General features: G+C 56.2%; 9 protein-coding genes across 9 annotated transcripts; 5 read left to right on the top strand and 4 right to left on the bottom strand.

Moving 5' to 3' along the window:
* Window positions 1-685: 685 nt before the first annotated feature.
* EsH8_VIII_000080 (MBP1 family protein) lies at window positions 686-3,275 on the top strand (the record flags this gene model as incomplete). The annotated part of the gene is made up of 3 exons (XM_083269122.1): window positions 686-814; window positions 881-2,612; window positions 2,671-3,275. 3 exons carry the CDS (start codon window positions 686-688, stop codon window positions 3,273-3,275), a joined length of 2,466 nt encoding a protein of 821 aa, XP_083128890.1.
* Window positions 3,276-3,923: 648 nt separating this feature from the next.
* On the bottom strand, window positions 3,924-6,097 carry EsH8_VIII_000079 (FYVE zinc finger-domain-containing protein; the record flags this gene model as incomplete). Its single annotated transcript, XM_083269121.1, has 4 exons — window positions 3,924-4,789; window positions 4,844-5,694; window positions 5,747-5,769; window positions 5,825-6,097. The coding sequence occupies 4 exons, from the start codon at window positions 6,095-6,097 to the stop codon at window positions 3,924-3,926; spliced, it is 2,013 nt and encodes a 670-aa protein (XP_083128889.1).
* Window positions 6,098-6,862: 765 nt separating this feature from the next.
* On the top strand, window positions 6,863-7,845 carry EsH8_VIII_000078 (bifunctional precorrin-2 dehydrogenase/sirohydrochlorin ferrochelatase MET8; the record flags this gene model as incomplete). Its single annotated transcript, XM_083269120.1, has 3 exons — window positions 6,863-6,973; window positions 7,108-7,589; window positions 7,650-7,845. The coding sequence occupies 3 exons, from the start codon at window positions 6,863-6,865 to the stop codon at window positions 7,843-7,845; spliced, it is 789 nt and encodes a 262-aa protein (XP_083128888.1).
* Window positions 7,846-8,872: 1,027 nt separating this feature from the next.
* EsH8_VIII_000077 (kinetochore complex Sim4 subunit Fta1-domain-containing protein) lies at window positions 8,873-10,150 on the top strand (the record flags this gene model as incomplete). Its single annotated transcript, XM_083269119.1, has 1 exon — window positions 8,873-10,150. The coding sequence occupies one exon, from the start codon at window positions 8,873-8,875 to the stop codon at window positions 10,148-10,150; it is 1,278 nt and encodes a 425-aa protein (XP_083128887.1).
* Window positions 10,151-11,451: 1,301 nt separating this feature from the next.
* Window positions 11,452-12,568, top strand: EsH8_VIII_000076 (glycoside hydrolase family 10 protein; the record flags this gene model as incomplete). The annotated part of the gene is made up of 2 exons (XM_083269118.1): window positions 11,452-11,901; window positions 11,969-12,568. 2 exons carry the CDS (start codon window positions 11,452-11,454, stop codon window positions 12,566-12,568), a joined length of 1,050 nt encoding a protein of 349 aa, XP_083128886.1.
* A 1,998-nt stretch (window positions 12,569-14,566) lies between these two features.
* EsH8_VIII_000075 (CE1 family esterase) lies at window positions 14,567-15,519 on the bottom strand (the record flags this gene model as incomplete). Its single annotated transcript, XM_083269117.1, has 2 exons — window positions 14,567-15,010; window positions 15,094-15,519. The coding sequence occupies 2 exons, from the start codon at window positions 15,517-15,519 to the stop codon at window positions 14,567-14,569; spliced, it is 870 nt and encodes a 289-aa protein (XP_083128885.1).
* Window positions 15,520-16,583: 1,064 nt separating this feature from the next.
* EsH8_VIII_000074 (transcription factor domain-containing protein) lies at window positions 16,584-19,064 on the bottom strand (the record flags this gene model as incomplete). The annotated part of the gene is made up of 3 exons (XM_083269116.1): window positions 16,584-16,646; window positions 16,698-18,573; window positions 18,631-19,064. 3 exons carry the CDS (start codon window positions 19,062-19,064, stop codon window positions 16,584-16,586), a joined length of 2,373 nt encoding a protein of 790 aa, XP_083128884.1.
* Window positions 19,065-20,683: 1,619 nt separating this feature from the next.
* Window positions 20,684-21,522, top strand: EsH8_VIII_000073 (glutathione S-transferase family protein; the record flags this gene model as incomplete). Its single annotated transcript, XM_083269115.1, has 3 exons — window positions 20,684-20,746; window positions 20,799-20,879; window positions 20,929-21,522. The coding sequence occupies 3 exons, from the start codon at window positions 20,684-20,686 to the stop codon at window positions 21,520-21,522; spliced, it is 738 nt and encodes a 245-aa protein (XP_083128883.1).
* A 417-nt stretch (window positions 21,523-21,939) lies between these two features.
* EsH8_VIII_000072 (uncharacterized protein) lies at window positions 21,940-26,129 on the bottom strand (the record flags this gene model as incomplete). The annotated part of the gene is made up of 6 exons (XM_083269114.1): window positions 21,940-24,484; window positions 24,536-24,674; window positions 24,727-24,970; window positions 25,019-25,303; window positions 25,354-25,654; window positions 25,702-26,129. 6 exons carry the CDS (start codon window positions 26,127-26,129, stop codon window positions 21,940-21,942), a joined length of 3,942 nt encoding a protein of 1,313 aa, XP_083128882.1.
* Between the last annotated feature and the right edge of the window lie 838 nt (window positions 26,130-26,967).

Here is a 26,967-nt window from a genome sequence, read left to right as displayed (position 1 = left end):
GTGAACTTCTACTTCTGTCCGATATCCACTCCCAAGTCCAATTGCCCAGGACCGCAAACCTCTGCTGCCGCCATTCCCAAGCCAAACTCTCTCTCCAGACCTCCGAAAGAGACTTGTCCGGATATACTCGCCAGCCCGCCGCTTCCCCCCCTAACCTAAACCTCGCCTACGCATCCTTCCACCCCCGATATCTGCTGACGTCTCTGCTGCTGGGCTCGACTCACTCTGCTGCACCGGCGCACCGCACGCACAAAGCAACCCAGAACTGTTCCATCGCACCAGCGTGGCGCAACGCAACCACAACGCAACGAAACGCAACCGCCCCCAACCAGCGGCCACCGAAAAAAAGGCGGCGGCTGCACGCATTCCCACTCAACTCAACCGCCGAACCCACCGTCGACTCCTCCGCACCCAGGGAAACCCGCCAGCGCCGATTGAGCATCTGCCGTCACTCGCTCGCTACTCGATAGTCTGTCTCCCTTACGAACCTTCCCCCCCCAACCATCCCCTCTTTCGCATCGCCCGCCCTCGAGTTCTCGCCTCCAATGTTCTAGCGCTGGCACATGTCTTCGACCATCGTCACGGCTAGCCAACCCGCCCACTCCCTCCATTCCCGCCGCAACTCCTCGTCTGCCGCCGCGCAACCGCACGACCGCCGCAAGAAAACCGTCCCTCCACCGATATGATGCCCTCCGCATCGCAATCTCAGCCTTCCTCGCAGCAATCCTTCACAATGAGCCAGCAGTCCCAGGGCGGCTACCGCCCCTATGGCGCCGACTCGAGGCTCGCCAATGAGGCGCCGCAGATCTACAGCGTAAGTACCGACCCCTCCTGCCATCGCGCGCGCCCGCCGGCAGTCGCATTGACAGTGCATCCATAGGCCGTCTATTCCGGAGTCGATGTCTACGAAATGGAGGTGAACGGCGTTGCCGTCATGCGCAGACGGCAAGACAGCTGGCTCAATGCCACCCAGATTCTTAAGGTGGCCGGCGTCGACAAGGGAAAGCGCACCAAGATTCTCGAAAAGGAAATCCAGACCGGCGAGCACGAAAAGGTCCAAGGAGGCTACGGAAAATACCAGGGCACCTGGATTAAGTTCGAGCGGGGCGTCGAAGTCTGCCGCCAATACGGCGTCGAGGAGGTCCTGCGTCCGCTGCTGACGTACGACATGGGCCAGGACGGCGGAGTCGCAGGCCGGGGAGATTTCAACACGCCGACCAAGGAACAGGCCATGGCCGCCCAGAGGAAACGCCTGTACAACGCCGGCAACGAGGCGAGGACGAACGGCCTTGCCGGCCTAAACGGCACCTTTTTCAAAAACATCTCGACCACTGCGTCGCACGCCGTCGCTGCCATCAGCAAGGCACGGTTCGACTCTCCCGGCCCGCGGAGTCGCAACGGTCCGACAAAGGCCCCCAGCTTCAGCCGCCAGAGCTCCATGCAGAACGGCGACGACTTCCCCGGCAACTCGCAACAAAGCTTCGCCTCGGATTATGGCCAGCAGGTCGATTCGGCGTACTCGACGCAGCAAACAAGCCAGCAGTTCCCCGACGGCCCAGAACCACCTCGCAAGCGCCAGCGGGTGACGATGACGCCGGCGGAAAGCTTTGGATACAACAACTCGATGGAGATGTACCAGGGCACTTTCCCCGGCTCGCCTACGGAACCGAACGAGTCCTTTATCTACTCCCAAGCCAACGCACCCGCCCACGATGGCCACAGCCCCCTGAGCCCCCTGCCCTTCGAAATGTCACCAGACGCCGAAGCGAAGCGGAGCATGCTGATGAGCCTTTTCATGGACTCGGCCACTTCCGATCAGTCCAAGCATGAGATGCTCCGGACATTGGTTCCCATAGAGCTGGACATGCCCATCGACCAACAGAGCCACACCGCCCTGCATTGGGCCGCGACGTTATCGCGTATGGCGCTTTTGCGCGCCCTGATTGCGGCGGGCGCCAGCCCTTTCCGTGTCAACGCCTCGGGGGAGACCGCGCTCGTAAGGGCGTGTGTCGTGACGAACTCCATGGACCTCGGATCCTTCCCCGATCTTCTCGACGTTCTTGGAGGCACCATCGAGGTCCGCGACAGCAAGGGACGTACCGTGCTGCACCACATCGCCATGACTAGCGCCGTCAAGGGTAGGAACGCGGCCAGTCGGTACTACCTTGAGAGCCTCTTGGAGTGGGTGGTACGGCAAGGCAGCAACCCCAATGGCCAGGCCGCGGCCAACGGGAACGGCAACAGCGTGCCGAACAGCTCACAGTCTCAGCCGCAGTCGCAACCCAAGATGGGCATCGCGCGCTTCATGACTGAAATCGTCAACGCACAAGACCACGCCGGTGACACGGCCCTAAACATCGCGGCAAGGATAGGCAACAGAAGCATCATCTCTCAGTTGCTGGAGGTTGGCGCCGATCCCAACATTGCCAACCGGGCCGGGCTTCGGCCTGTGGACTTTGGTATCGGAGGCGACGCGGCAGACGAGGGGACCAAGGCCGCCGGTGTCCCTAACGGAGTCAACGCCAACGATATGAACGGAGATGGTGAGAAGGACAAGAATGGAGTCGTCAGCAGTCAACGCACAAAGGAAAGCAGCGATGACATTATCTCTTGTGAGTCTTACCCCCAACCCCCAATCCCTTTCCTGGAACATTGCCTGACAGTTCTCAGCCATCACACATCTTCTCAACGAGGCCAGCTCCACCTTCCAGGGCGAGGTCAAGACAAAACAGGCCGTGATCGAATCCCTGCATTCCACGCTACGCACAACTTCGGCGCAGCTGGGCGAGGCGAAGAGGAACCTCGAGGCCATGCAAGCGACGCTGAGGAAACAGCAACTCGCCCGGCAAAAGGTGTCGAATCTCAGCCACGCCCGTGAAGAGGAGCAAATCCGGCTCATGCAGGAGCAAAAGCGCGCCGGGCGCACAGACGCCCTCTCATCCTCGTGGGAGACGGAGCTGAGCGCCGCGCTGGAAACGGCCGGCAGCAACGACGAAGGCGGCCTGCTGCCCGCCGCGGCCGTCCTCAAGGCGAGGTTAAACGCCGTGTCGGCGAGAAGGGACGTCACCCGCAAGATGGCGGGCGCCCTGAAGGGTCGGAGCAAGGACGTCGAGGTCAAGTACCGGCGCGTGGTGGCCATGTGCACAGGCGTGCCCGAGGACCAGGTCGACGCCGTCGTCGACGGGCTTCTGCGGGCGGTGGAGAGCGAGAAGGGCGAGCTAGAGGTCGAGCGCGTGAGGCGGTTCCTCGGCGGCGTCGAGGGCGTGGTACACTGAGGTCTCCACCCCATATACGCGCTCTGTTTCGATAATCAATGGAAGAAGGAAGACACCAACCAGGTTTGGTCGTCCAGGAGGAAACCCTTTTTATTTTATTCGGTGTTGTCATACCCCCGCCACCTTTGTTGGACAGAGAGAGGGAGAGCGAGAGAGAGCGAGAGACAAAGAAAGAGATGTACGGACTCATTCATGACATGACCTTTTTTTGGCGCGCCGTCAGGCCAAGCAAGTACTATTATATATTCAGAGAGGGAGAGGAGAGGAGGGAGGCACTTTATCAGATCGCTGTGTTGAATTTTCTTCGCAGTCGGCGTTTGGAACGGCCTTTTATAGCAGCATATGGGATGCGCGGGTTAGGATATCCATCCCAATTATTTGTTTGGTTCACCAAAAAAAAGAAGACTTTATTATAAAAAATATGAATCAAAAATTCTTCCGGGTTTCAAACTGCCAGCTGGCTGGCGCGTTTCCAACAACGCGTGCCCATGTGAATTCTTCTTTCTCTCTTTGTCTCCCCCCCCTTTGCCCCGTCGTCCACCCGCATCCCCCCCCCCGCGCCGTTTAGTTTGCCCCAACGCCTTGCAATGCTGCTTTGAGATTCTGATAATGATCGCTCGTGTCCGTCCGCCGCAACATTGGCTTCCCTCATCGCGCCAGGCCGGACGCGTACAGGCCCTCCCACCGCTCCTCGACCCCGCCCACCATCATCTTTGCCTTTTCAATCTCCCTATCCAGCTCTTCCACGTTTCGCGTCAACGCGGTGACCTCCTCGAACCGCCGAGCGTCCCGCGCGGAGTCCACCATCTGCTGTACCATGAACCGCTGCTCCTCGAGCACGACCAAACGCTCGCGGGCCTCCTTCTCCTCTGTCTCGAGCGCCGATACGGCGGTGCTGGCCTCGCTGGCCTGGCTTGCCGTTTCGGATTCGGCGAGCTCCCCGTTTCTCAGAGGCGACAGGTGCAAGGATGACGACGAGCCGTTGACGCTGCTCGACTGAAGAGCGCGGAGGCGCGACGATTGCGAAGAGCGAGACCGCAGGATTTGCGGCACCGATTTGAGGGTCAACATGTGCGTGTGCAGGAAGGATGATGCGGCTGCATAGACGGCTTGCTGGAGGCGAAGTTGGGATTTGGACTTTGTCTTCATGTCGCGCAGCCGGCGCGCGGCCGTGTCGTACTTTGTGAATGCGTCGGTGAGACGTTTGCGTATCTTGGACGCCTCCTGAATCTGGGCATGGGTCGGCGGCGGTTTCGAGCTCTCGACTCCATCCTCGCTCTCCGGCTGCAATGCAAGCAAGGTCCGTTGGAAAATGGGCATGAGCTGCCGAATGCCACGTTCGAATTGGCGGAGTGTCTCGTAGGCCCGCTGGTCTGGCGGCTTGTGCGAAATGGTGGCGGCAAAGTCTCGCTTTGAGAATATCGTGTGGTTGCACTCGCGGCACATGCGGACATCGATGCTCAACTGACCAGGCTGTGCCGTCGTCGGGGGCTTCTCCGTCGCAGGGCTCGTAGCTGAGACTGTTAGGCGCGGTTCTCGCGGTGACGATGCAGAGGATTGGGACTCACGACTGGCTATGCTCAAGCCCACCTCACTCGAGCAGCCTGTTAGTGGATCGGCGCAAACCACCCGGCCGCATATCCGGCAATGGTGTCGTCTAAACGTCCAGGAGCCGAACTCTTGCTGGCAAAAGGGACATTGTGCGACAGAGGCGTCATCCTCCCAAGTTACGATGGATTGCTCCAACAGCTTCCGTTGGCTCTTCTGTCCCGTCAATGTTGCGACCGGCGACAGCAGATTCCCGCCGTTGGTCGTGACATCCTCTGGCGCATTCGCAAGCAGTTGCGTCAGCTTGGTTAGGCGCTTTTCCAGCCTAGCCACTTCCAGGTTCTGCCTCTCCACCCTCTTCCGTCGCATCTCCGCAAAAGCCGACGTATGGTCAATCAGCACACCGTTGTGGTCGTTGTAGCCGTCCCTCGACTTGTAGCACGTCTCGCACACTCTGACCCAATATCCCCGCACAGGGTCATGCTGTGCCGACCTCGTCAGCTTCATCTGGTACATGGTGTGCTCCTCGCAAAACAGCCTGCCGCAATTGCGACAGTTGATGCTTCCATTGACGGCCCCAAGCCCCTTGGCGCATGTCGGGTCGGTGCATCGGTCGTTACTCGTCTGGCGTTGCCAATGCGATCGGGTGATCAGCTCGTCTGGATCGATCGGGCCCTCGATGAGCTTCGCCGCAGTCGGCGGGGCAATTGGCAAGGACTCGTTGGACTCGAACACGTCCAGGCCGCGAAGCTTTTGGTTGATTATAGATAGCGGCTGGAAGCGCTTGGCTTTGAGGACCTGCTTGTCGAACCAGGTCCTGACTTCGTCTTGTTCGACCTCGGCCAGCTCTTGGTGGATGTCGTCGATATGTCTGAGAGGGGTCAGAGACTACAGTTCAGTGTCGCACGAACGGCATCGGTCACCTGTTTAGTTGAAGCAACGTCATCTTGAAGAAGAGGCGTCAGCAGTAGTTCATGAGCATCGCCGGGGGTGTGGCTGACCATTTCCTCCTCGCATATTGGGCAGACGAGCTTGGAGCTCGTGGTGGCGGACCTCGAGGGCCCGCCGACGCTGATGCTCGACGTAAGGTCCTGGCCAAAGCCGGGTAGAGGACTCGAGACGGGCGGAGAGGCGGCCGAAGACGAGTTGAGCGAAAGGGTGCTCTCCGAGGGAGCAAAGGGACTCGGTGTGCGTTGGTGGCCGTGGACTCGGGGAGGCGTAAGGCCTTTCCCGTTGCCCAAGATGCGGCCGCCTCCCAGCTTGCGGCCGGACATCGCGGAAGAGGGAGATAGTTACGAGACCATCAAATAGGGCAGCAATCGGGCGAAGGCGGCGGGACGAGGTTGGGGAGATATGGCGGCAGCAGCAGAAGAGAGGTGGGAGGACGAGGGACGGAGAGGGGTCCCGAGATGCATACAAGAGAGTGAGTGTAGTGTGCAGACAGTTGCAGATGGTAGGTGCAGGTGCCAGTGCAGGCGGCGAGCAGCGAGTGATGAGTGGTGAGTGGTTCGTCCTCGACGAGTTGGTTCCAGTTCCAGCTGTTCCAGGTTCCCGTGCAGCGCAGCTCGTCAGGCCCAGTCCCTGCCAGGATTGTAGTGAAGTGTACTATGCAGCCAGCAGGGCGGCGGTGGGATCATGAGCAAACAGGGGTTGGGAGGCAACGCATTCGGCCGGAGTTGCAGCCTGGGAACGCTAATCAAGTGCGCTAGAGGAGCGCTAGCGAGCGACGAACAGACTAGGCCCATAGACAGGGGAGATGCGGGGCTGCGACGTGCCGACAGATACGTGAGTACGTGGTGCCTCACTCAGTTCTGCAGGTGTCCCAGGTACCTCTTTATCGTGCAGACCGCCTTTGAATCGTCCGTGTGTCCCTGATGGTGGGGTCCCGCCTTATCGGCGGCCTTTGAGCCTTATCGCTCCGATCTTTCTCGGTCTGCCACCGTACAGCAAGCAAGCAACTCCAAAAAAGCTGCCCGAAAATTGACTCCGTCATCAAGTCGAACGTGCATTCGACAAGCTCCGCATTCCACCACCACACAATGACCGCCAAGTCGACGTCGAAAAAGTTTCCAGAAGTCGAGGGCGGCGGCAGTCTCATTCTAGCCTGGCAGATTAAGGGCAAGAAGGTTTTGGTCGTTGGAGGCGGCGAGGTATGTGGCTTGCTCTACCCCAACTGCGCGGCCCAACACACGTGCGCGAGAAACGGCCCTCGCCATGTCATCTCCCTCCCTCCCTCTCCCTCCTTCTTAACCGACGCTGACTTTGGCTTGCCTCTCCTCGACAGGTCGCTGCTGGCCGCATCCTCAACTGCCTCAATGCCGATGCCGTCGTCACCGTCGTCTGCCCTGCGTCGGGCCTCAACCCTGAGGTAGCACACCGAGTTGCCCAGGCGCAAGTCACCCACGTCGATCGTCTCTTCGAACCCTCCGACCTCGACGGCGCAGACATGGTCCTGGTTGCCATTGACGACCCGGTCGCCTCTACAACAATCTGGAAGCTGTGCAAGGAGCGTAGGATAGCCGCCAACATCGCCGACGTGCCTCCAGAATGCGACTTTTACTTTGGCAGCGTCCACCGCGACGGCCCACTGCAGATCATGGTCAGCACCAACGGCAAGGGGCCGAGATTAGCTGCCATTATCCGCCGGCATATCGCCAAGACGCTCCCCAAGAACGCAGGCAACGCCATTGAGGCCATCGGCACCCTCAGAGCGAAGCTGCGCAAGATTGCTCCGAACCCGGAGGAGAGCCCCAAGCGGATGGGTTGGTACGTGTGGTCCTCGTGGGCGGTGCTTCCAAGCTCCGGGAAAATGCTTACTGGCTATAGGATGATCAAGGTCAGCAACGCATACGACTGGGAGGAATTCTGCGATCTCACCGACGAAGACATGGAGAACCTCCTCAAATACTACTCGACCAACAACGTGCCTGCCATCGAAGATCTCATGGCCATGAGAGAAAACCCCGGCTTCAACGTGTCGGACGTATTCGACGGGTCCTTTGGCTTCTGTGTAGGAGCTTGATGAGCATCCTGCGTGTGTATATATTCAAAAGGATATGGGTGTTTAAGCGGTTCTTGGCGTCATTTCATTGGGTTTACCTAGAATGCTTCATTGGCGGCATCTCACGACAAGGAAATGGTTTTTGTGTAACAAAAGTCTGGCGCAACACGGCATAAGCGGCATACCATCGAACCTCTTCTTACATTGTTTGGCGAATGTTAAACGCTGCCGTGGATCGACCTATTCCCATTCTTCGTTCATGGCGGTGATGTGACTGTTCAGCAATGGGTCCGCATTCGGAGGTGGCACCATGCTAGATGGCAGCGGTGTAAAACTACCTGGCTATAACCCATGTATTTGACATGCCAGTCGGCAGAAATTTGACGTCATTGTGGTAAGGACTTTGACAGGGCCTCTAGTTCTCTTTACGGCGAGGTTGCAGCAGATTGCGATTGCGGAAGCGGTCCGGATCCATTCTCGGTGCCGCTCCGGGACGTGTCCGGCGAGTACTTTGCTGCGCTGCGCTGTAGTGTTGGGAAACAACATGCCCGGGTTGAATTAATGCTATTTGAGAAAGGAAGTAGTCTACTCTGTGGATAAAGAGAAAATAATTCAAGGAATTCTCTCTTCTCATGACACTTGATGCACAGTATACACAACTGATTGGCGTCCAAGTTTGTACCTCCAAGTTGCTCTCAATCATCAATATCCACAGGCCGACCGGGCTGGCGCCACCTGGTGCCACTCCAATTATGGGCAGCGCATCTCCCTCCTTCACCTCCATCGCGCATCTAATTGCCTAGAAGAAGCAGCGTTATTCTCCAACCCGCCGCGACATTTTGCGTTGGAATCTGCTGCCTGACGCGTCTTTTTTCCCGTTCTTCCCGAAACAGTCATATTTGATCCTGGAAATATCCGATAATACCGAACCCTCAACGCGTCGAAATTCCCACATCAAGAACCCCGCGTAGCAAACCGCCGGCGCCCGAAAACCGAGCATCGCCAACTCCGTATTTTGACTGCTCGCCTTATTGTACCGGAGTTCGCCATGCCTCCACGCGGTCGCAAACGTGCTCCTGAACCCGAACCCCAAGCGCGGCCTGACAGAACCTCTCTCGCGTCCCTCGAGGACCGCGAGCCCCCGCCGCCCTTCTTCAACACCACCTTCTCTACCCACCGCGCTTCGCCCCTATACGTTGGCGCGAATGCCCTCAACTTTTCGCGACTGCAAACATTATCACAACGATTACGCGACACCCTTGTTGGAGACGTCGTCAGAGGCGTACAAGTTGGGTTGGAGGGCAGTGATAGCTCGTTAGGACGCGCCGGCCCCTTGGAGAAGGTCGGTATACGCTGGGTGGGTGTCGATGCGCTCCTTGGCGGCGCCGATGATGCAGATGCCGATCTCAGCCAGGACCTAGCCAACGATGTGGCGGGTGGTGGGAGCGAAGGCAATAAGAAGGCGTTGGTGTTTGAGATGAGGTACGAGAACGCGCTGTGCACAGCAGTGCTGATGCCAGCATTGTCCGAAAAGGCCCCGGATGCGCCAGAGACCGGGATCAAGTCGGCCAACAAGTTTGAAATACCTGGACTGCTTGCTGAGGGCGGCTCCAAAGAGGACGCACAATTCCTACACCTACCCCTCTTGCTATTGCGCATGCCGGCACCTCTTAAGTCCGTCATCGCCGACTTTTTATCCAGCACGTTCGACTGCCGCATCAGCTCTATGCGCCTGGGCACGAGGAGTCTCACTGCGGCATGGGAGAGATGGATTCGAGACTCTGGCCTTCCGACGCGAGGCCCTCTCGCCAAAGACATGGTCTTGACTCTGGGTTTCTACGTTCCGCCGCCCGAGGTTGCCGACGGGGACGACGAGCAGCCTTCCGAGGGGCTTGGAATCAAGTCCATCGACATCATCATTCCGGCGGAAGAGCTGCGGCGATTCACGAAAGAAGGAAGGGCACTCGCAAACGCTAGCAAGGACAAGACGAGAGCTGGTAAGCGGAAGGCAGTGACTCAAGGCTACGAGGACGATCAGAGAAAGAGGAAGAGATTGGCAGGCGGGAAGGCCGATGAAGGATGGGGATGGGTCGACGATGCCAACGGCCAGGGGCAGCAGCCCTTCCTCAACGCTCTGGGTGCCTACTTGGACAAGCACCTCGCGCTCAACCTCTTCCACCCTGGGGTAAGGGTTACCAAGATTGCTTGCGGCGGCTTTGTGCTCTCTGAAGGACGAGTCAAGATATTTGTGCCGCCAGGGGATGATGAGGTGTCTGAGCCGGTCAGGAATCTCCTCGGCGACCTCGTTACAAGCGCTGCCTCTTGAAAGAACCCCAGAAGTAAGGCAGATCACCACGACAGTATGGCTGAATTACACAGTACGGCGTTTTCATTGTCGCCCACGCGGAGCTCGTTATACCCGAACAAAACATGGACAGCGATCATGAAAAATGAGGCTGCCGTGGCCCATCTCGCTGCTCTAGGTCAGGCCCTCAGGAATAACATCTCGGCTGAGCGGAATACAACATTTCATCCCCAACAACAGCTTCATGAGACTTCCAACCTATTCCCGGAAATTGCTTGATGTGGACGATGGAAGTTATTATTCGGCACCGCAACCACATGTTTACTTCGATTGGGCCGCTTCCACGGGTGCTCAGGCACACTTCCATCCCGGCAATTACTTGCCTGCCGTCTTATTTGCCGTCTTAATACACGGCCTATGACGATGCAACCGTGCCCGAAGAAGCAATGGCCAACTCTCATCAAGCACACGCCGCCAATACAGCGGGGCAATAAAAAGCAATGTACAAGGCGAACGCCCTTGCCCCTCCCTCCGATCCTTAGTCGTCAGAAATATGGATGAATGGCCTCAGAATAAGCGCTCCAGCTGTAAACATTCTGTTAGGGTGTTCGCCGGCGTTTTCTGGCGTCGTATCAGATAGACAAGGGCGGTCTGTGGAACATCAGCGCCGAGCACCTCGTAAAAGCTCGGGTTCGCGAGATCCTAGCGTTAACCAGCAGCCTTGGTAATGGTTGGCAATCTACCCGAGAAACCACGATACTACCATCTGACCGGCACGTTGTCATAAACCATGGAGTCTATGCCTATTATGTTTGGGGGTATTTCTCCGTTAATTTCCCCGCCAGACGCACCCCAGAAGGAGGCTCATTTAGCCGCAACTTCATCTCTTTCCGCCTCTCTTCCCCACACCAAGAGAGTTCCGGCTATTTCTGATCCCCGTGCCCCTGGGACGATCGATGTCACCTGCCTGCCCTGCCATCACGGTCTGTCAGACCCGAACTTGGCCTTCCGCAATGGGACCGCGATCTAGATCTTTGCTAGCGAGAGAGCCTTTCCAGTGGGCCTTGCCATCAATGCGGAAATAAGAAATCTTGAGAGTGTACGGACGAACCACACAGGGATGGTCCCATGATGTCAGTGCCAGGTTCGTGAATGGGTGAGAGAGCCCTCGTCTCATCACCGAAGGCTTTGGCGACTATATAAAGTCGGCTCGCTCTTTGGAGCAGAAATTTACACTTGTTCTATTCCACTCCAGCAGTGCAACGCCGTCTCTTCTTGCTTGACCCGTCCTTACCAACGTGCCCTTTCTTTCCATCGGCATCATGAAGTTCTCCTCCAGCCTTGTCTGCCTCCTGGCGCCCATCTCCGCCCTCGCCGCTCCCCTCGAGGAGAGACAGGCCGCGCAGAGCATCCACAACCTGATCAAGGCCAAGGGCAAGCAGTACTTTGGGACCTGCAGCGACCAGAACCGCCTGACCACCGGCAAGAGCGCCGCCATCATCCAGGCCAACTTTGGCCAGGTGACGCCCGAGAACTCGATGAAATGGGACCAGATCGAGCCCAACCGCGGCCAGTTCAACTGGGCCAACGCCGACTACCTCGTCAACTTTGCCCAGCAGAACGGCAAGCTCGTCCGCGGCCACACGCTGGTCTGGCACTCGCAGCTAGCGGGCTGGGTGAACAACGTCCGCGACAAGGCCGGCCTGACGAAGGTCATTGAGGACCACATCAACGCCGTCGTCGGCCGCTACAAGGGCAAGATTTACCACTGGGTTCGTCGTCCTGCTTGTCCCCCTCTCCCTCGGTGCGTGTTGGCTGATTTTTTGTTGTTTCCATCAGGACGTCGTCAACGAGATCTTCAACGAGGACGGCTCCCTCCGCTCGTCCGTCTTCTCGCAGGTTCTGGGCGAGGACTTTGTCGGCATCGCCTTCCGCGCCGCCAGGGCCGCCGACCCCAACGCCAAGCTGTACATCAACGACTACAACCTGGACCAGGCGAGCTACGCCAAGACGCAGGCCATGGCCCGCAAGGTCAAGGAGTGGATCGGCAAGGGCATCCCCATCGACGGCATCGGTACGTCGTGGTTCCAACCAGCATCCCCTTTCCCGCAGAAGGAGAGCGGCGGCGCTAACAAGAACACAGGCTCCCAGGCCCACCTCCAGGCCAACCAGGGCGGCAACGCCCTCGGCGCCCTCCAGACCCTCGCCGGCAGCGGCGTCAAGGAGGTCGCCATCACCGAGCTCGACATCGTCAACGCCAGCGCCAACGACTACACCGCCGTCACCCGCGCCTGCCTGCAGGTCCCGCAGTGCGTCGGCATCACCGTCTGGGGCGTCCGCGACCCGGACAGCTGGAGGGCCCAGAACAACCCGCTGCTCTTCGACGCCAACTTCAACCCCAAGCCGGCGTACACCGCCATCGTGCAGGCTCTGCAGTAGGGGTTCGGTGCTGGTGCGGTCTCGGGAGCGGGGTTCTCTCGTGCGAACATGTTTCTTTCGTGTACAAATTAGGTTGTTGGGTCCCCGTGGCCCTTGCATACATAGGACATAAAAAACGGCGCCATGCCTGTTTCTCACATTGGTTTGCCCCGTCGCTACTGCACTGAAGAAGAGCAGTGCTTGACAAGTGAAGTCTTCACGATGCTGTGGTTCATCAAATGTATTAGTGGTTCTCATGTGTAAGTTCACAGCTTGATGACTCCAGATTTCCGTCAGATCAACGGTCGTTACGAATACGGACTGTGGGTTTTTGAATATCTGATTGAGGCCTCCTTTTTGCGTGAACTAGAATATGCGGCTACGCCTCGAACTTCTGGGCTGTAGCCTTCGCTTGTAAAAGTCTGTTTCAAGCATCCCACGCCGCACCTCGTCGTCTTTTGCTCCATAACAGCAACGAGCAACCACCTTAGGTAAGACTGTAACAACGGATACCGCTCCGTCATTCACCAACGGCTTGTCGCCCGTTTACACAGCCTTGTAAAAGGATAAATCTAATTCTGCGCCTCAGAGCCGACTCGCTCAAGACCGAAACACCACTCTTACCGTTCCAGAAGCCTTGCCGTACGGAATAATACTCAACAATCCTTGGGTCTCGAATAACCGCTTCTTCGAGTAATAACACAATCCGTACTGCCACCTGGTGCCCATACCACTCGATTTTACCGTGCTGTCGGCAAACATTGGTTACTCGTAGGTCTTACAGGTCGGCTCGGCTCCTCTCACCCATCTCACATAAACATGCGGGGTGCTAAACTGGGCAGATATTAGTAAGTAATTACTGCCATGAAGAAATGGCCTGATGTTCTTACGGGTCTGCCGGCCGTATGCCTCTGCCGCGCCATTCGAAATAGGCGGGAAGCAGCGGTTTAGCCTGGGCCGGTCGTCTGCGGTCATGAAGAGGAGGTGCCGAGGTTGTCCGCTGTAAAGACGCAGACTTCGGCCTTCGGCACTCTCTCAGAGAATTCGGGTCCGAATCAGGCATCCAGGTCGTTGTTCGATTCGTTGAGCCGGCCAATCACCCGAGCCAGTTACAAGATTAAGGTCGTCTGCATGGAATATGAGGCTGTCGACGTGGAAATGCACGTCAGGGTCGTAGTCTGATCGTCCGGGAGGGACAATACGACGTGCCGATTATAGCAGCTATAGTCCAGGGTAATATTTTCTAATTAGCCGGCCTGGATTTAGTGTAATGCGGCTAGGGGTTCGCTGAGGGAAGGCGGATTCCACCAAGCATAATCGAGATGTCAGGTGTGAGCTGTACAAAAACCGGCCGAACGGCGTCATCAAGTCGGCACGGTGCCGTTGTTGTACTAAAGGACCGGATTTGCTAGAAGCCCGTTCATGCACGCAGTCATATATGAACCGCAATAATGGCTATGTAACTACCGTTAGTTGGCATTTCATCCACATCCACATGCACAACTACGAATTTTAGATGGAAGCTTAGTTGAATATATTGCGTCAAGTTTCAGAGACACATGGTTGAAAACCACTGATTGGGAAAGCAATACAGGCAATGGTTTTGTAGGAATCGTAGGGTACTACGAAATACCCAGTCTAACCGAACCGGCTTTGAGTTGGCTGATTATTACCCATTATAACCCTTGACAAAAAGTAGCCCGCGTTGGGGCTGAGCAGTTTCTTACCCAGTCAAGTCCCTAGTCCTCATCTCGACGTCCTCGCCCAGCCGACCCGGTTCTGGGTTTGAACCCGCCTAACCAACCATTGACTTGAAATCACTGTCAATTCATGAGAAAGATACACGTTATAGGCTAACATCTTGATCAAGCACTCGGGAGTTCAAAAAAGTGTTTCGATGATTGTATTTACTGTCAGGAACTGACCGAGTTACACTCGAAAAGAATATGTCCAAGAGAAATCCAGAAATGCAATCGGAGCCGCCTACAACCGGCCAGCCCCCTATGACCGATCGGCCCCTTACAAGCCAAAAAACTTCATGTCGTCGGCGCCCCGGATGGGGACGGTGTGGCCGACGCCGACGGCCCAGACGCCGGTGAGGCTGGGGCCGAAGACGTCGGTGCGGTAGTTGGCCTGCGGGGTGTTCTGCGACGAGGTGACGGGCTTGTCCGGGTTGTAGCCGAAGACGCCGGACCACTGCTTGATGGTCTCCTGGTAGTTCGCGGCGTTGAGCGTGGTGTCGACGCTGCCGTGGTAGATCTGCATGCGGGGGCGGGACCCGGTGTAGCCCGGGTAGGCGTCGGTGACCCATTGGGCCCAGCGCTGGGGCGTGGCCTTGGACTGGCCCTGGGCGCAGGTGCTGTTCCAGCCGTTGACCGAGTTGGTGTAGAAGCAGCCGGCCGGGACGCCGTTGTAGACGATGCCGGCGGCGAAGACGTCCGGGTAGGTCGCGGCGAGGACGTTCTGCGGGGTTTGTTAGTCGGGAACCGGGGTGGTCCCCCACCTGTTGCGGGTGGCGGAGGGGGACCTGGGGAGATTTCTCTTACCGTCATCATGGCGCCGGAGGAGGAGCCCGTGACGAAGACCTTGGTCTTGTCGCCCTTGTACTTGTCGAGGGTGTACTTGACCATGTTGGCGATGGAGTTGCTGTTGGCGCCCCCGTCGTGGGTGAGGGTCGCCTTGGACGACACGTCCCAGCAGGTGCCGGAGTAGGGGGACTCGGGGTAGATGACGATGAAGCCCTTCTGGTCGGCGAGGCCCTTGTACGGGCTGTTGTTGTAGTAGGCCTGGGCGGTGCCGGTGCAGTAGTGGATCGCCACGACGACGGGCGGGTTGGTGGCCAGCTTGTCGGGGACGTAGATGTACATCTTGACGCCGCTCGGGTTGGAGCCGAAGCTGGTGACCTGCTGCAGCGAGGCGGCGCTGGCGGCGGCGGCCATGCCAAAGGCGGAGAGGATCGTGCTGAACTTCATGGCTGCGACGGACGGGGGGGAGGTTCGGGTGCGTGCTGGGCTGAGTTGCTGATCGTTCCCACTCGTCGTCGGGGGGGTCGACTTGACTATTAAGTATCAACAGTCGTTCTCGGCCAGGCCGTTTGACAGGATTTTTTTCCTTCTTTTTCTTTTTCTCCGCAGCCTTTGCAGTTACCCCTTCCGCCGCCCATAAACGACGTCAGGGGCTGCTAGCTCTATGTGTAAAACCCGATCATCTCGTTACCCCACATCCAGGGTCGTTTTGGAAAGGGGGGGCAATGGAACTAGGTTCAATCATGGTCGTATTGTCGATTTTAGCCGGGTAGGCAGGTCGAGTCGATCCTCGTCCGAAGTGGAACGAAACACGGAAACGGGTTCGTCTGGACTTTGTCCAATCTTCCTCGGCACTTGCGGCAGCCTCTGGACGCAAATCCACACGTGTAGAAACTCGTTGGAACTCTACGCTAGTTGCCGACACCCGCTCCTTGGCATGGGCTCATGTGCGGCGTCCCGGGCAGGATATCTCCCCCCTCCCTCCCTCCCTCCCCCCCGGAAAATGCCTTGCATTACGGAGGTGGTGCGAAATGCGAGGGTGGCGCCGAAGATCTCGCAGGCAGAATTGGGGGCTGTATATTTCCCGCCGACGCCGCAAACGGCAGATGCTCCCGATCTTGGCAGGCCCTGCGCGGGTTTCGGCCGGGATCCCAGGTCGGGGCGCTTGTAGGGGGCATGGTGTGGAGTATTTATTACGGATAGATGAAGCTTGAAAGGAGGGGCGGGCTGGCATTGACAACCCACCTGATCCCAGCTTTATAAGCACATGTCATGGCAATTTGGATGAAGGGCATGCGTTGTTGCTCTGCGGAGTCTGGCGATCCGATGGTCCGGCGTGCTCCTCTGCTGCGAGGCCAATCAATGCGCCCGCCCATCCCTTCAACCACTCCCTATCCATGTTTTGGTTCATCCGTTCATGTACTATACATCGCCGCCCGGGAACATAGCTCGAGGGACCTTCCACATTACGTTATACAGCTTGCCTAATATCCATGGGGACGAGCTGAAAATCATTGCACGTCTGGCATCCAGTACACAGGGGAGCCTTCAAAGTTTGGGAATGTAGCAAAGGCCTGCGAGTCGGTCAGTTTGTGCAGTCAGAACTCTTGGAGAGAGCGACATACCGAAGAGTCCAGGTCCAGCCAGTCCGTAGTTTCCCAGCTACTCCATAGGTTCGTGATCCCCTCGAAGCCCTGCTGCGGGAAAGCCTCTCCCATGTCGGCTGGGGGTGCCGCGGCCCCTGAGTTGTCGTCCAGCTGCATCGGCTCGGTGTCTCGTCCGCGGTCGGCTTGCTCAGCTGCCGGCCTCTGGTCGCGGCCTGGAGGCCCAATGGAATGGTATTTGGCTTCTTGCCGGAGCTCCTCCAGTATGACACTGTACCTCCGGCTTGGACTCTCGGCAGTTGTCGCTTTCGCCAGGTGGTTCTGACAGCGATCTGCGAGTTCAAACAGTCCCTTTTCTCCGTCCTTTCTTCCTCTCTGGATCTCCCACACGTAAACGACCGCCAAGGCACAGAACGTGACGTACGGCGTCCACCAGAACGCGTGGAACAGCGTCCCGTCGCTGGCCATGCCGTCGACCGTGTCGAGCGCAACTTTGGCGGCGTTGATGCATTCTTCCACGCTGTCCCCCAGAGGCGACCGCTGGTCGTCCCTCGCGGCCGCCGTTCCGAGGAGGAAGGGCCGGTTGGCGTGCATGATGGCATGGCAATACGCAAGCTTGAGAGCCGTGTTTTGCCGTCTGAAGGACGGGATCAGCGACATGGGCCGGACGGTGCCCAGGTGATGCGGCAGAGACTCGCGCCAGTGGTGGAGGGTCTCGCCGTATCGATGGGCCGCCATGAGGCGGTCGTGCTTGGGAATGGGCTTGATCGAGTACACGTCCCGAGAGATGCCGTCGATGACTTGGGCGAGCTTCGCGTGGAAGATGAGGCTCTCGACGTGGCAATCCATGTCGGGCTCGCCGCCGGATCTTCCTTGGGGCGTCATGTCCTCGTCGTTGACGCAATCCGGGAAGTCCTGGTCAATGTTGTCGTCGTGGTACATCCTTGGACGGCCAAAGACAACGGCGAGGTATTTGTCGATCGTGTAGGCGACCCAGAAGGTCCTCTTTTTGCATTGCGACACGATGTAGTCGGACTGGGGGCCTTTGTCGTTGCTGCCCCTCTTGCGCCCGGATTTCCGGTGCAGACCCAAGGCCGAGACGATGGGGAGGATGCTTCCGAAAACATACCACGCTTGGTTCATTCGAGACGTTTGGAGGAGGTATAGGACTTGCAAGATGCGAGCCTGTGCAGACTCCAGCTTCGGTAGCCCGATTTCCATGTCGGTCAAGGACGTGGCCTGACAGAAGTAGGCGTCGCTGCGTCGAAGATCGGAACCCTCTTCCGAACCAGCAGGCGCCGCGTCTCGGACCTTGCTCTGGCGTAGAGTCACGATTGCAAGAATCGTCATGACGATGGAGGCCTTGGCATAGCCGATCCCGTGATGCAGAGGCTGATTTCCTTGGACATTTGCAAGCAGTGCTTCGAACCATTCAGTGACATAGCCCTGGTGCAAGCAACGGTAGGTCACCACGCAGACGTCGAAGTAGAAGCGCAGCATGCCCAAGCCGACGGATCGGTCAGGTATGGTAGAGGCGTCCAAGACTTGCGACTCAAAGGGTTTATCTCCTGCCCTCGTCAGGTGCTGGTGCTGTTCTGCGCTGCTAGACACATGTCCCGAAACGTCGCGGCCGTTTGATCTCTGGGAAGAAAGGCGCTTCCGTGCCCGGTGAAGAAAGGTCAGGCTCGAAGTCGTGTCAAAGTACTGCCCTTCGATCTCGGCGATCTCGACCTCGGGTGACGCTCGTGATATTGGTTGGGCGCTGGCTCTGACATCTGGTTCGGGGAGCGATGACTCGAGGGACATTGGCCGGTACACGCTCCCGACAGTTTGGCCGGAATCAGCGGCCTGGGGAGCGGGCTGTGACTGGAAAGATGTTTCAGTGGGAAGCGGTCTTCTGTGTCTGGTTAACTCCAATATCTCTCCAAGGTGCCTCGGTGCTGTAGTGACATGCCTTTGCAGTTCGGAGGAGGGGATTGAGGGGGCCATCCCGACCTCAGCCATCGTATGCCCCGATGCCGCTGCAGGGGGTGGCGTGGGCGGCCTGCCACGGCGATAGCTGGCATCATAGATGCAGGCCAGTCGTTTCCTGGTGCATCCATCGCAGGGAATGGTGCCGGAGCATTTCAGCTTCTTGGCCTTGCAAAAGTCGCACGCGCGGCTGACTTTGTGGCTCCTTCGTCGATTGGCGGCGGCGGCGGCGGACGACGAGCGGCCTGGGTCGGGAGAAGCGTCGGGCAAGCTGCGCTTCCTCCGATCCGAAGCGGCAGATGTGAGGCTCGACGGCGAAGGATGGGATACGTTTGATGCAGGGGTGTGTGCAGCAGGGGCATCGTCTCGGAGACCAACATCGGGAGTCGCCGTTGTGGCCGCGGACGTGTCTGCCATTATGCCATGGACTTGAACGGGCAAAATCCGACCCTCCGAAGTCGTTTTCCAGGCGGTCCCACCGAGTCAAATCCGTTTCTCCGGGCCGCTGCGACGATCCACGGCCAACAGAACACGGCACAAGACCAATGGCTGCTATCGCCCCGTGCTAGTCGATGCAATTAAAATGCAGGTTCTTTTCGGAGCAGTCCTTTAACGGGGATGGCGTATCCGTACGTGGCTTATGCCGAAGAATGCAGACGCCCGGAGGAGGGTGTAAGTGGGATTGCACGCAGACTGTTGAATGAACAGAGATGGCTCGGAAAAGCAAGCCAGCACGGTCCTGATTATTAAGGGAGGGGGGAATAGGGAGGAGTAAAGCGAACTACGGCACTGTACACTGCCCCAACCCAACTAACTGCCCTTGCCTGCACGCACTGCACACTCAGCTCGGCTGCTCAAATGCGGGGCAATGGCGAAGACTTGCGCAGTCTTAAGACTCTCCCGCTCTTTCAACGAATCCAGCTTCACTAGTCTCTTTGGCCGAATGAATTCCAATTCGAACCCCTCGCTTCACATGTCGTATTGAAGAATATGTAGTCTCAGTTCACATTGACAGTGTTGATCCAATTGGAAGCGGTTCCGGACGCATATGCATGTCTGAGCCACGTGTTGAGTTGCTTGCCATCAGATTCCCCAGGTCCGTCCTGGAGCCTGCAGCAGCCGCTTTGCTGCGATGCACACCTAGTTAGTCCTCGGAGGAGTTGAATGCAACCAACGAGAACCTGTAGTATGGAAAGCTGCACATTTTGTATAAAATACAAAATAGTGTTGCATATAGATATAGCGTATACGAAGAACAGTCGCGGCTTCAACCCTTTAACGTCCACACCCGCCCAGCCTCGGACTTGCGACCGAACTGGACCTCGGCCCCTCGCTGCCATGACAAATATCCCAACTTCCGGGCTCTAATCCCTGTTGCGCATCGCCCTTGGGACAGACCAGCGCTAAAGACACAAAGATGTATACTAGCAGCCGAACAACGTGACAAAGACAAAGAACCCACCCTACATAGTGTACACTACCGAGTACATGCATGCACAAGCAACCATCAAAGTTTGACCACACAGCTCCCTACCACGGAGTCAACTCCCACCGCCCATTGCCAAATCAGCATGCGTCAGAATAAAAATCCAAGACATGCACGTAGTGTGCTCCAGAATCGGCGCATCGGACGGTCAGACGGTCGCTCCCACACCTCTCATCCTTAAATCCGACCGTCTGCCCCACCAACTCCCCGCTTCTCCTCCGGGTGGCCCGAGCCGGGCCCTGTCCACTGCCGCTAGGCGCGGACGGCGGCTTCTAGAGTTGCACCGACTCTCCAGAATTCGACCCGCTAGAGTCCCGTTCGCTTCGTCCCAACTGTCCGCCCTGGCGAACTCTGTTCCTGGGGCCCTGACGTCAAGATGGCGACACGCGAGACGGGTCTAGCTCGTTGATTTTGGAGCAACCGTTCAGAGGATATATATCAGATGGGTCAACCCTTCCGCTGCGCACAACCCGTCCCGTAACTCACAACCAACATCACAACACGGCCACATCGCGCGCGAGTCATTACCCAAACACAACCGCCAGCAACCATGTCCATCGAGGTCTTCCACTTGCATCTCTCTCAATCCGAGAGAATCGTGTGGCTCCTGGAGGTAAGTCATTGAGCTCTAGCCCTCCCACCTGCAGCCGCTGACGTTCCGACAGGAGCTGCAAGTCCCGTACAAGCTGCATGTTTTCGAGAGAGATCCCAAATCCGGCCTCGCGCCGCAGGGGCTGAAGGACATTGTGAGTTTTCCCGAGACAACTGCCACCACGCCAACTGACCAAAACCCAGAACCCCGCCGGCACCGCGCCCTACTTCCGCGACAGCACCGTCTCGCCACCAGTCGAGATTTCGGAATCCGGCGCCACCGTCGAGTACATCCTGACCGTCCACGGAGCCAAGGTCGGCTCCGGCGCCCCGAGGCTGCGCCGGACCCCCGACGACGCCGACTACGCCGCCTACCTCGAATGGTTCCACTTCGCCAACGGCACCCTCCAGCCCGCCATCGGCCGCGCCATGACGCTCGTCTTCGCCGGCGTTGGCGAGGGCGGCGTGGGGAAGCGGACCCACGACAAGATCCACAGCTTGCTCAAGCTGATTGACGACCGCCTGGCCGACAACAAGTGGCTGGCCGGCCGCGATCTGAGCGCCGCGGACATCATGACCGTCTTCAGTCTCACCACCATGCGCGGCTTCTACCCCTTCCTGGATCTCTCGCAGCACACCAACATTCTCAGATACCTAAAGGATGTTGCGGAGCGCCCGGCTTACCGCGAGGCGCTCAGGAAGGCGGACAAAGGAATGGAGCCCATGAATGGGCCCAAGGTTGGGGGGTTCACACAGTTTGAGTCATTTGGCGCCACATTGAAAGCCTTAGGGTGCTAAGGAAGTGACACGTGAGGAGGGAGTATCATAGTCAAATCTCGACTTAAGCATAAAAATGTAAAGAAAAAAAATGCATTGGTTACATTGTTGTATCCCTCCCGCCCAGTGTATAATGCTAAGTTATAGCTTCGTATCTAGGGCGGTGCGGCCTTAGTGGCCCTTTCAATGGGCAGGTTATCCCTTGCCAAAGGAGTGGGAAATACGGGCGGCGCCTCTGTTTGAAATCTCTAAAGGAGAAAAAATTGAATCGTTTCAATCAGCACATCGTTATAGTAAGGAAATATATAAGTGAGCAATCCCCAACATGGCCAGAACTGGCCGTTGTCCACCTCACTAGTAATCCCGTTACGGGGGCTACCTCGACCAAAAATGCGGTTGCTGTAGCTGCATACAGTGATCCCTTGAATTCATGAATTTCTATCCAAGCGCTCGTCGTCTACGAAAATCGTGCCTAAATCTGACTCGCTTCTTCTGCACTGGAACCTTGAAGCTAACTCGCTTCTTCGTCTCTCGATCTTGCGTCAGTTCCTTCCTCCACTGCTTGAGCGCTGAAAGGGAGGACCTGGTGTAGTGATGATTGACTCCGAGGCAGCGCTGCTGAAGCCTAAGACAGTCACGCATTAATTCCATTGCAGCCCCCAGTCGACCTTGGTGCTTCCAGGTGTAAGCTAGGTTGTTCATGCTGGTGAGCGTGTCGGGATGCTCCTCCCCAAGCAACTTTTTCCTTATGTCTATCACCTGTACCCCTAGCTCTTCCGCTTCCTTCCACCGCCCTTGGTCCAAGTATGTTAATGCTAGGTTGGCCATGCTGATGAGCGTGTTGGGATGCTCCTCCCCAAGCACCTTTTTCATTATCTCTATCACCTGTACCCCTAGCTCTTCCGCTTCATTCCACCGCCCTCGTTTCCGGTATATTGACGCTAGGCTCGCCATGCTGGTGAGAGTATTAGGATGCTCCTCTCCAAGCACCCTTTTTCTGATCTGCATCACTTGTACCTCTAGCTCTTCCGCTTCATTCCACCGCCCTTGATAACAGTATGTTAATGCTAGGTTCGCCATGCTGGTGAGCGTATTAGGATGCTCCTCCCCAAGCACCCTTTTCTTCATCTTCACCACCTGTACCTCTAGCTCTTCCGCTTCCTTCAACCGCCCTTGATTACAGTATGTTGCTGCTAGGTTCGCCATGCTGCTAAGCATATCAGGATGCTCCTCCCCAAGCACCCTTTTCCTTATCTCTATCACCTGTACCCCTAGCTCTTCCGCTTCCTTCCACCGCCCCTGGTATAAGTATGTCAATGCCAGGTTGGCTATGCTATTAAGCGTATAGGGATGCTCCTCCCCAAGCACCCTTTTCCTTATCTCTATCACCTGTACCCCTAGCTCCTCTGCTTCCTTCCACCGCCCTTGATATGAGTATGTTAATGCTAGATTAGCCATGCTGTTGAGTGTTGAGGGATGCTCCTCCCTAAGCACCCTTTTCCTTATCTCTATCAACTGTACCCCTAGCTCTTCTGCTTCCTTCCACCGCCCTTGATATAAGTATGTCAATGCCAGGTTGGCCATGCTGTTGAGCGTATTAGGATACTCCTCCCCAAGCACCCTTTTCCTTATCTCTATCACCTGTACCCCTAGTTCTTCTGCTTCCTTCCACCGCCCTCGTTTCCGGTATATTGACGCTAGGTTGGCCATGCTGTTGACTGTTGAGTGATGTTCCTCCCCAGCTACCCTCTTGTATAAGTCTACAGCTTGAAGACAGGTTTCCTCAGCATCTTTCCACTGCCCTTGATAGTTAAAATAGCCTCCCATACGGCTCAAAATTGACGCTCTTGCAATAATTTCGTCTTCTAAGGAAACTACTCCGCCCTTTAAAACAGCTTTTGCATGAGGAAGATACTTTGTACATATATCTAGTGTCTCGTATTTTCCATATGGAAAGTTATACGACACAATTTTTAGTGCTTGCAATGCAAAACTAGCGCGCTGGTCCTTGCTAATCAGCCATTTACGCGTCACAAGCTGCACAAGACGGTGCATGTCTATAGTATGGTCTCCTGCTCTTGTGATAAAGGAAAATGCTTTCAGTATACCTAATGCCTTTATCACCTCTGCTGCCTCACTTAGTCCTGATTCTTTCGGCTGGCTAGCACGGTAGTAATCAGCCACAAAGGTTTCAGGAATTGCCTGTCTATCAAAATGACAGATAAGTGAGAGTACTTCACTAGAGAACCTGTGTTGCCGACTGATCTGTTCAAACGAAATGATCCATGTCGCTGCAACGGCGTGCGGTGTCTCTGAGTCTCTCCCAACCGCTTCAAACGGTACACTCAGCTGGCTGACCAACGTAGAGTCGCTCTCGTCTAGAAGCCGAATGTACTCTGCAATCGAGATGAAGTTTTCTTGAATAAATGCAGCCGCTTGTACCAGTGCCAGTGGTAAATATTCAAGCCGGGACGAAAGTTCAGACGTTTCCTTGGTTGTGATTCTTTCAACCTCAAGTGTAGCACGAAGCAATTCATATGCTTCGTTGGTGTCCATCTTGCTGACCTCAATGGGTGGCTTTCCAGGCGCAAATTTCACGCCTATCTGCATGCTTCTGGTCGTGACGACGATTGATCCATGGCTGCACTCGGGGATATATCGCGCTAATCGGTTTGCTCTTTTGGCGTCGTGGCCGGCAGGTGCATTTTCCTGTTCCCGGCTTGATGGGAAGAAGAGCTCTGCATCGTCGGCGTTGTCAATGATCATGACCCATCGCCCTCGCTCTTTTTTCTCCAACCATTTCCGAGTAAGCATCAGAACGTCGCGTTGAGGGTCGTTACGCCCGGGAATGCTGTACTCTTCCGCGATGGAAATGAATGCCTCATAAAAACGATCTACGTTGCTGGCGTGGACCCAGAAAACGGATACATCCAAGGTATTGTCTTTAATCCAGTAAGCAAATGCGAGTGCGATCTGAGTTTTCCTATGCTAATTGTTAACATGTAATGCATTGCAGGCCAGGAACGTAGCTTACCCGACTCCACCGAGGCCGAAAAGCGAGACTCGCGGCTGCCGAGCAATCTGGCTCTTGTTGTAACCAAATCTTTCTTTGATTGTGGCTAATATAGTAGATCGGCCAACATAACCAGGGTTTTGGGTGTACGGTACAAGAACTAGACTAGTCAGCATAAATCAGAAAGCCGTAGCATGCGACACGTCACATACATTTTGTGTTTTGGTCTTGGAGCCGACTTCGCACATCAAGAGCCCGTTTTGCAAGGCCTCCAAGTCTCTGAAGCGTCCGTTCATATTCATGGTCCTCCTGCCCAAACTTGACCATGTTCGAATGTGTCCGGTTGATAGCACACATATGCTCTGGCCCGTCCTCCCAAGGTCGACAATGAGTAGCCGAGGACTTTGCAACGAGTACCGCATTTGGTCCATTCATGCGCCACCTGCCACTCTCATCCTATCGCGAGTTAGCAGTCGTAACCTGAAGCATTTGTGGTTCGAATACCTGCTGCGCTGTTGGTGAAGCAACAGTTTCGTAGAAGCAAAAAACCTCAGTGCAACCCTCAGGTCCCAGCGCTCGATGGAAGTCCCGCTGTTGTATGCTGAGGATCTGCGAGTTGATCCGGTCGATGGACCCAATAAGCTCGCGGTTTGGCCCGTCCCCAACCATCGGGATAAGTGAACTAATATCCATACCATCATGAGGAACGCCGAAGAAGACGATTCCGTAGACAGCTCGAATGATTTTCTCGTGATCTTCCTTTTTTGAATTCGCTAGTGTAATCAGGGTCTTGCTTGCAAGTTAGTACGCTACTAGTAATCCGGTGTCTGTTTACTAACCTGTTTTACAATTAACCCTCCAAGGCTATGAGCAACCAAGATCAACGGTCTAGCTCTCCGAGAAGATGTAACCGCGTTGATGTCTTCTCGAAACGACGTGGCGAGGTCCTCTAGGTTTTGCATACTACTGCTCTGGGCAACTCTAGACTCGTAACCATATGTCATGATGCGGGCCATCGGACGGTCGGTGTGCTCCCAAAGCAGATGGTAGGGCAGAGCATCCCGTAGCCACATGTGTTGGCCATCTCTTTCTTTGAACGATCCAAATGCGTGGCCGCCTAGACCGGATATCGCCACGATGCTGCCCTGGTTAGTGTCGTGTGGAATCTCTACCTTAAGAATACTTACTCTACTTGATGGTCCTCCGGCGAAGGAGCAAACAGCGTGGTAAGCCCAGGAAAACAGTCATCAATTTCGAGCGTTAGATCGCCGTCGCCGGGCTGTAAGTTCCTTCGTAGTCTCTTTGGGGGGTTTGTCCCGTCCCGAAAGGTGGCTGTCCCCGTCTTTGAACGACCATGGACTTCGAGGGCAAGCGACTTGATGACTGGATCGTTACAGCCGTCGTGTCCTGCTAGGAAAGACTGCAGCCGGTCTTTCTGCCACTCGATAGGCACGCCCCGAATACGATAGGTTTTGCCATTTCGCAGTTCTGGGTCGCTTAGCGGTGGAGTGATTGACGCTTCCCGTAAGGTGATCTGAAATCGGCGATACACTACAACACTCAGTATCACGAGGATCGACAGCAAGCCGACTTGACTGAGATTCTCCCTGGCCATGTTCTAGCTTGCGGGCGAGTGAAGTAAAATAAAAAGACTAGCTGGCGGTTGAATACCCAATTTCAATATCACGAGCCGTGATGAATGCCTTATAACTGTTAATTGGCCAAGGTTGCAACACGAAGAAAGGATGAAGGTGACGAACTTAGTCGCCCACGCATGATGGAACTTGATGACCCCAGTTAGGCGCAGCCTGATGCCCTGAGTAAACATGGTGGCTGGCGTGAGGGGCACAGCTGCATGCATTGGCAACACTTCTCGGACCAATGATTCCGTTGAGTGGTCAGGTTACGATGGAATCGGCCACGAAGCGCTGACTGGGGTCGCTCACTACACCGCGTTTAAGCAGATCGTGCACCGAGACAGATACAGGGGTGATCACAGCTGCAGGTCGGAAGGAATTAAGTATATATTGACAGGAGCCGCTCGATTGATTAGCTTGCTGGCTGCCCCTGCTTGCAAGTCTTTTCTTTGTGCGTTGATATTCTACTTACTGGGCGGCTCTCCAAGGATCAAGTTTTCACGGGAAGAAAAGGCTGGGACTAAGCAGGTGTAATCTGCCAAGTCATGCATGCAGGCCACAAGTTTGCCTAAAAGTCCGGTGACATCTGGTTCGCTGCACATTTGAAGCATGGAAATAAAAACGATGAATGCATGTTGTTTTGAGACACCATGCACGGTCAAACCGACCGCGGGAACCACAAAAAAGAATACTCAATTGACCAGCCTGGGGGTCGAACCCAGAATCTCCTGATTGCACGATAAGTCGTAGTCAGACGCCTTGCCATTGGGCCAACCGGCCGTGTTAATTGAGTTGGTACTCCACTGTGGTGGATGC

This window comes from Colletotrichum jinshuiense, chromosome 8 (assembly GCF_051148585.1).
Source record: "Colletotrichum jinshuiense chromosome 8, complete sequence".
Classification (NCBI taxonomy): Eukaryota; Fungi; Ascomycota; class Sordariomycetes; order Glomerellales; family Glomerellaceae; genus Colletotrichum; species Colletotrichum jinshuiense.
The sequence above is the reverse complement of the archived record's forward strand: the minus strand, read 5'-3'. Positions and strand labels throughout refer to the sequence as shown.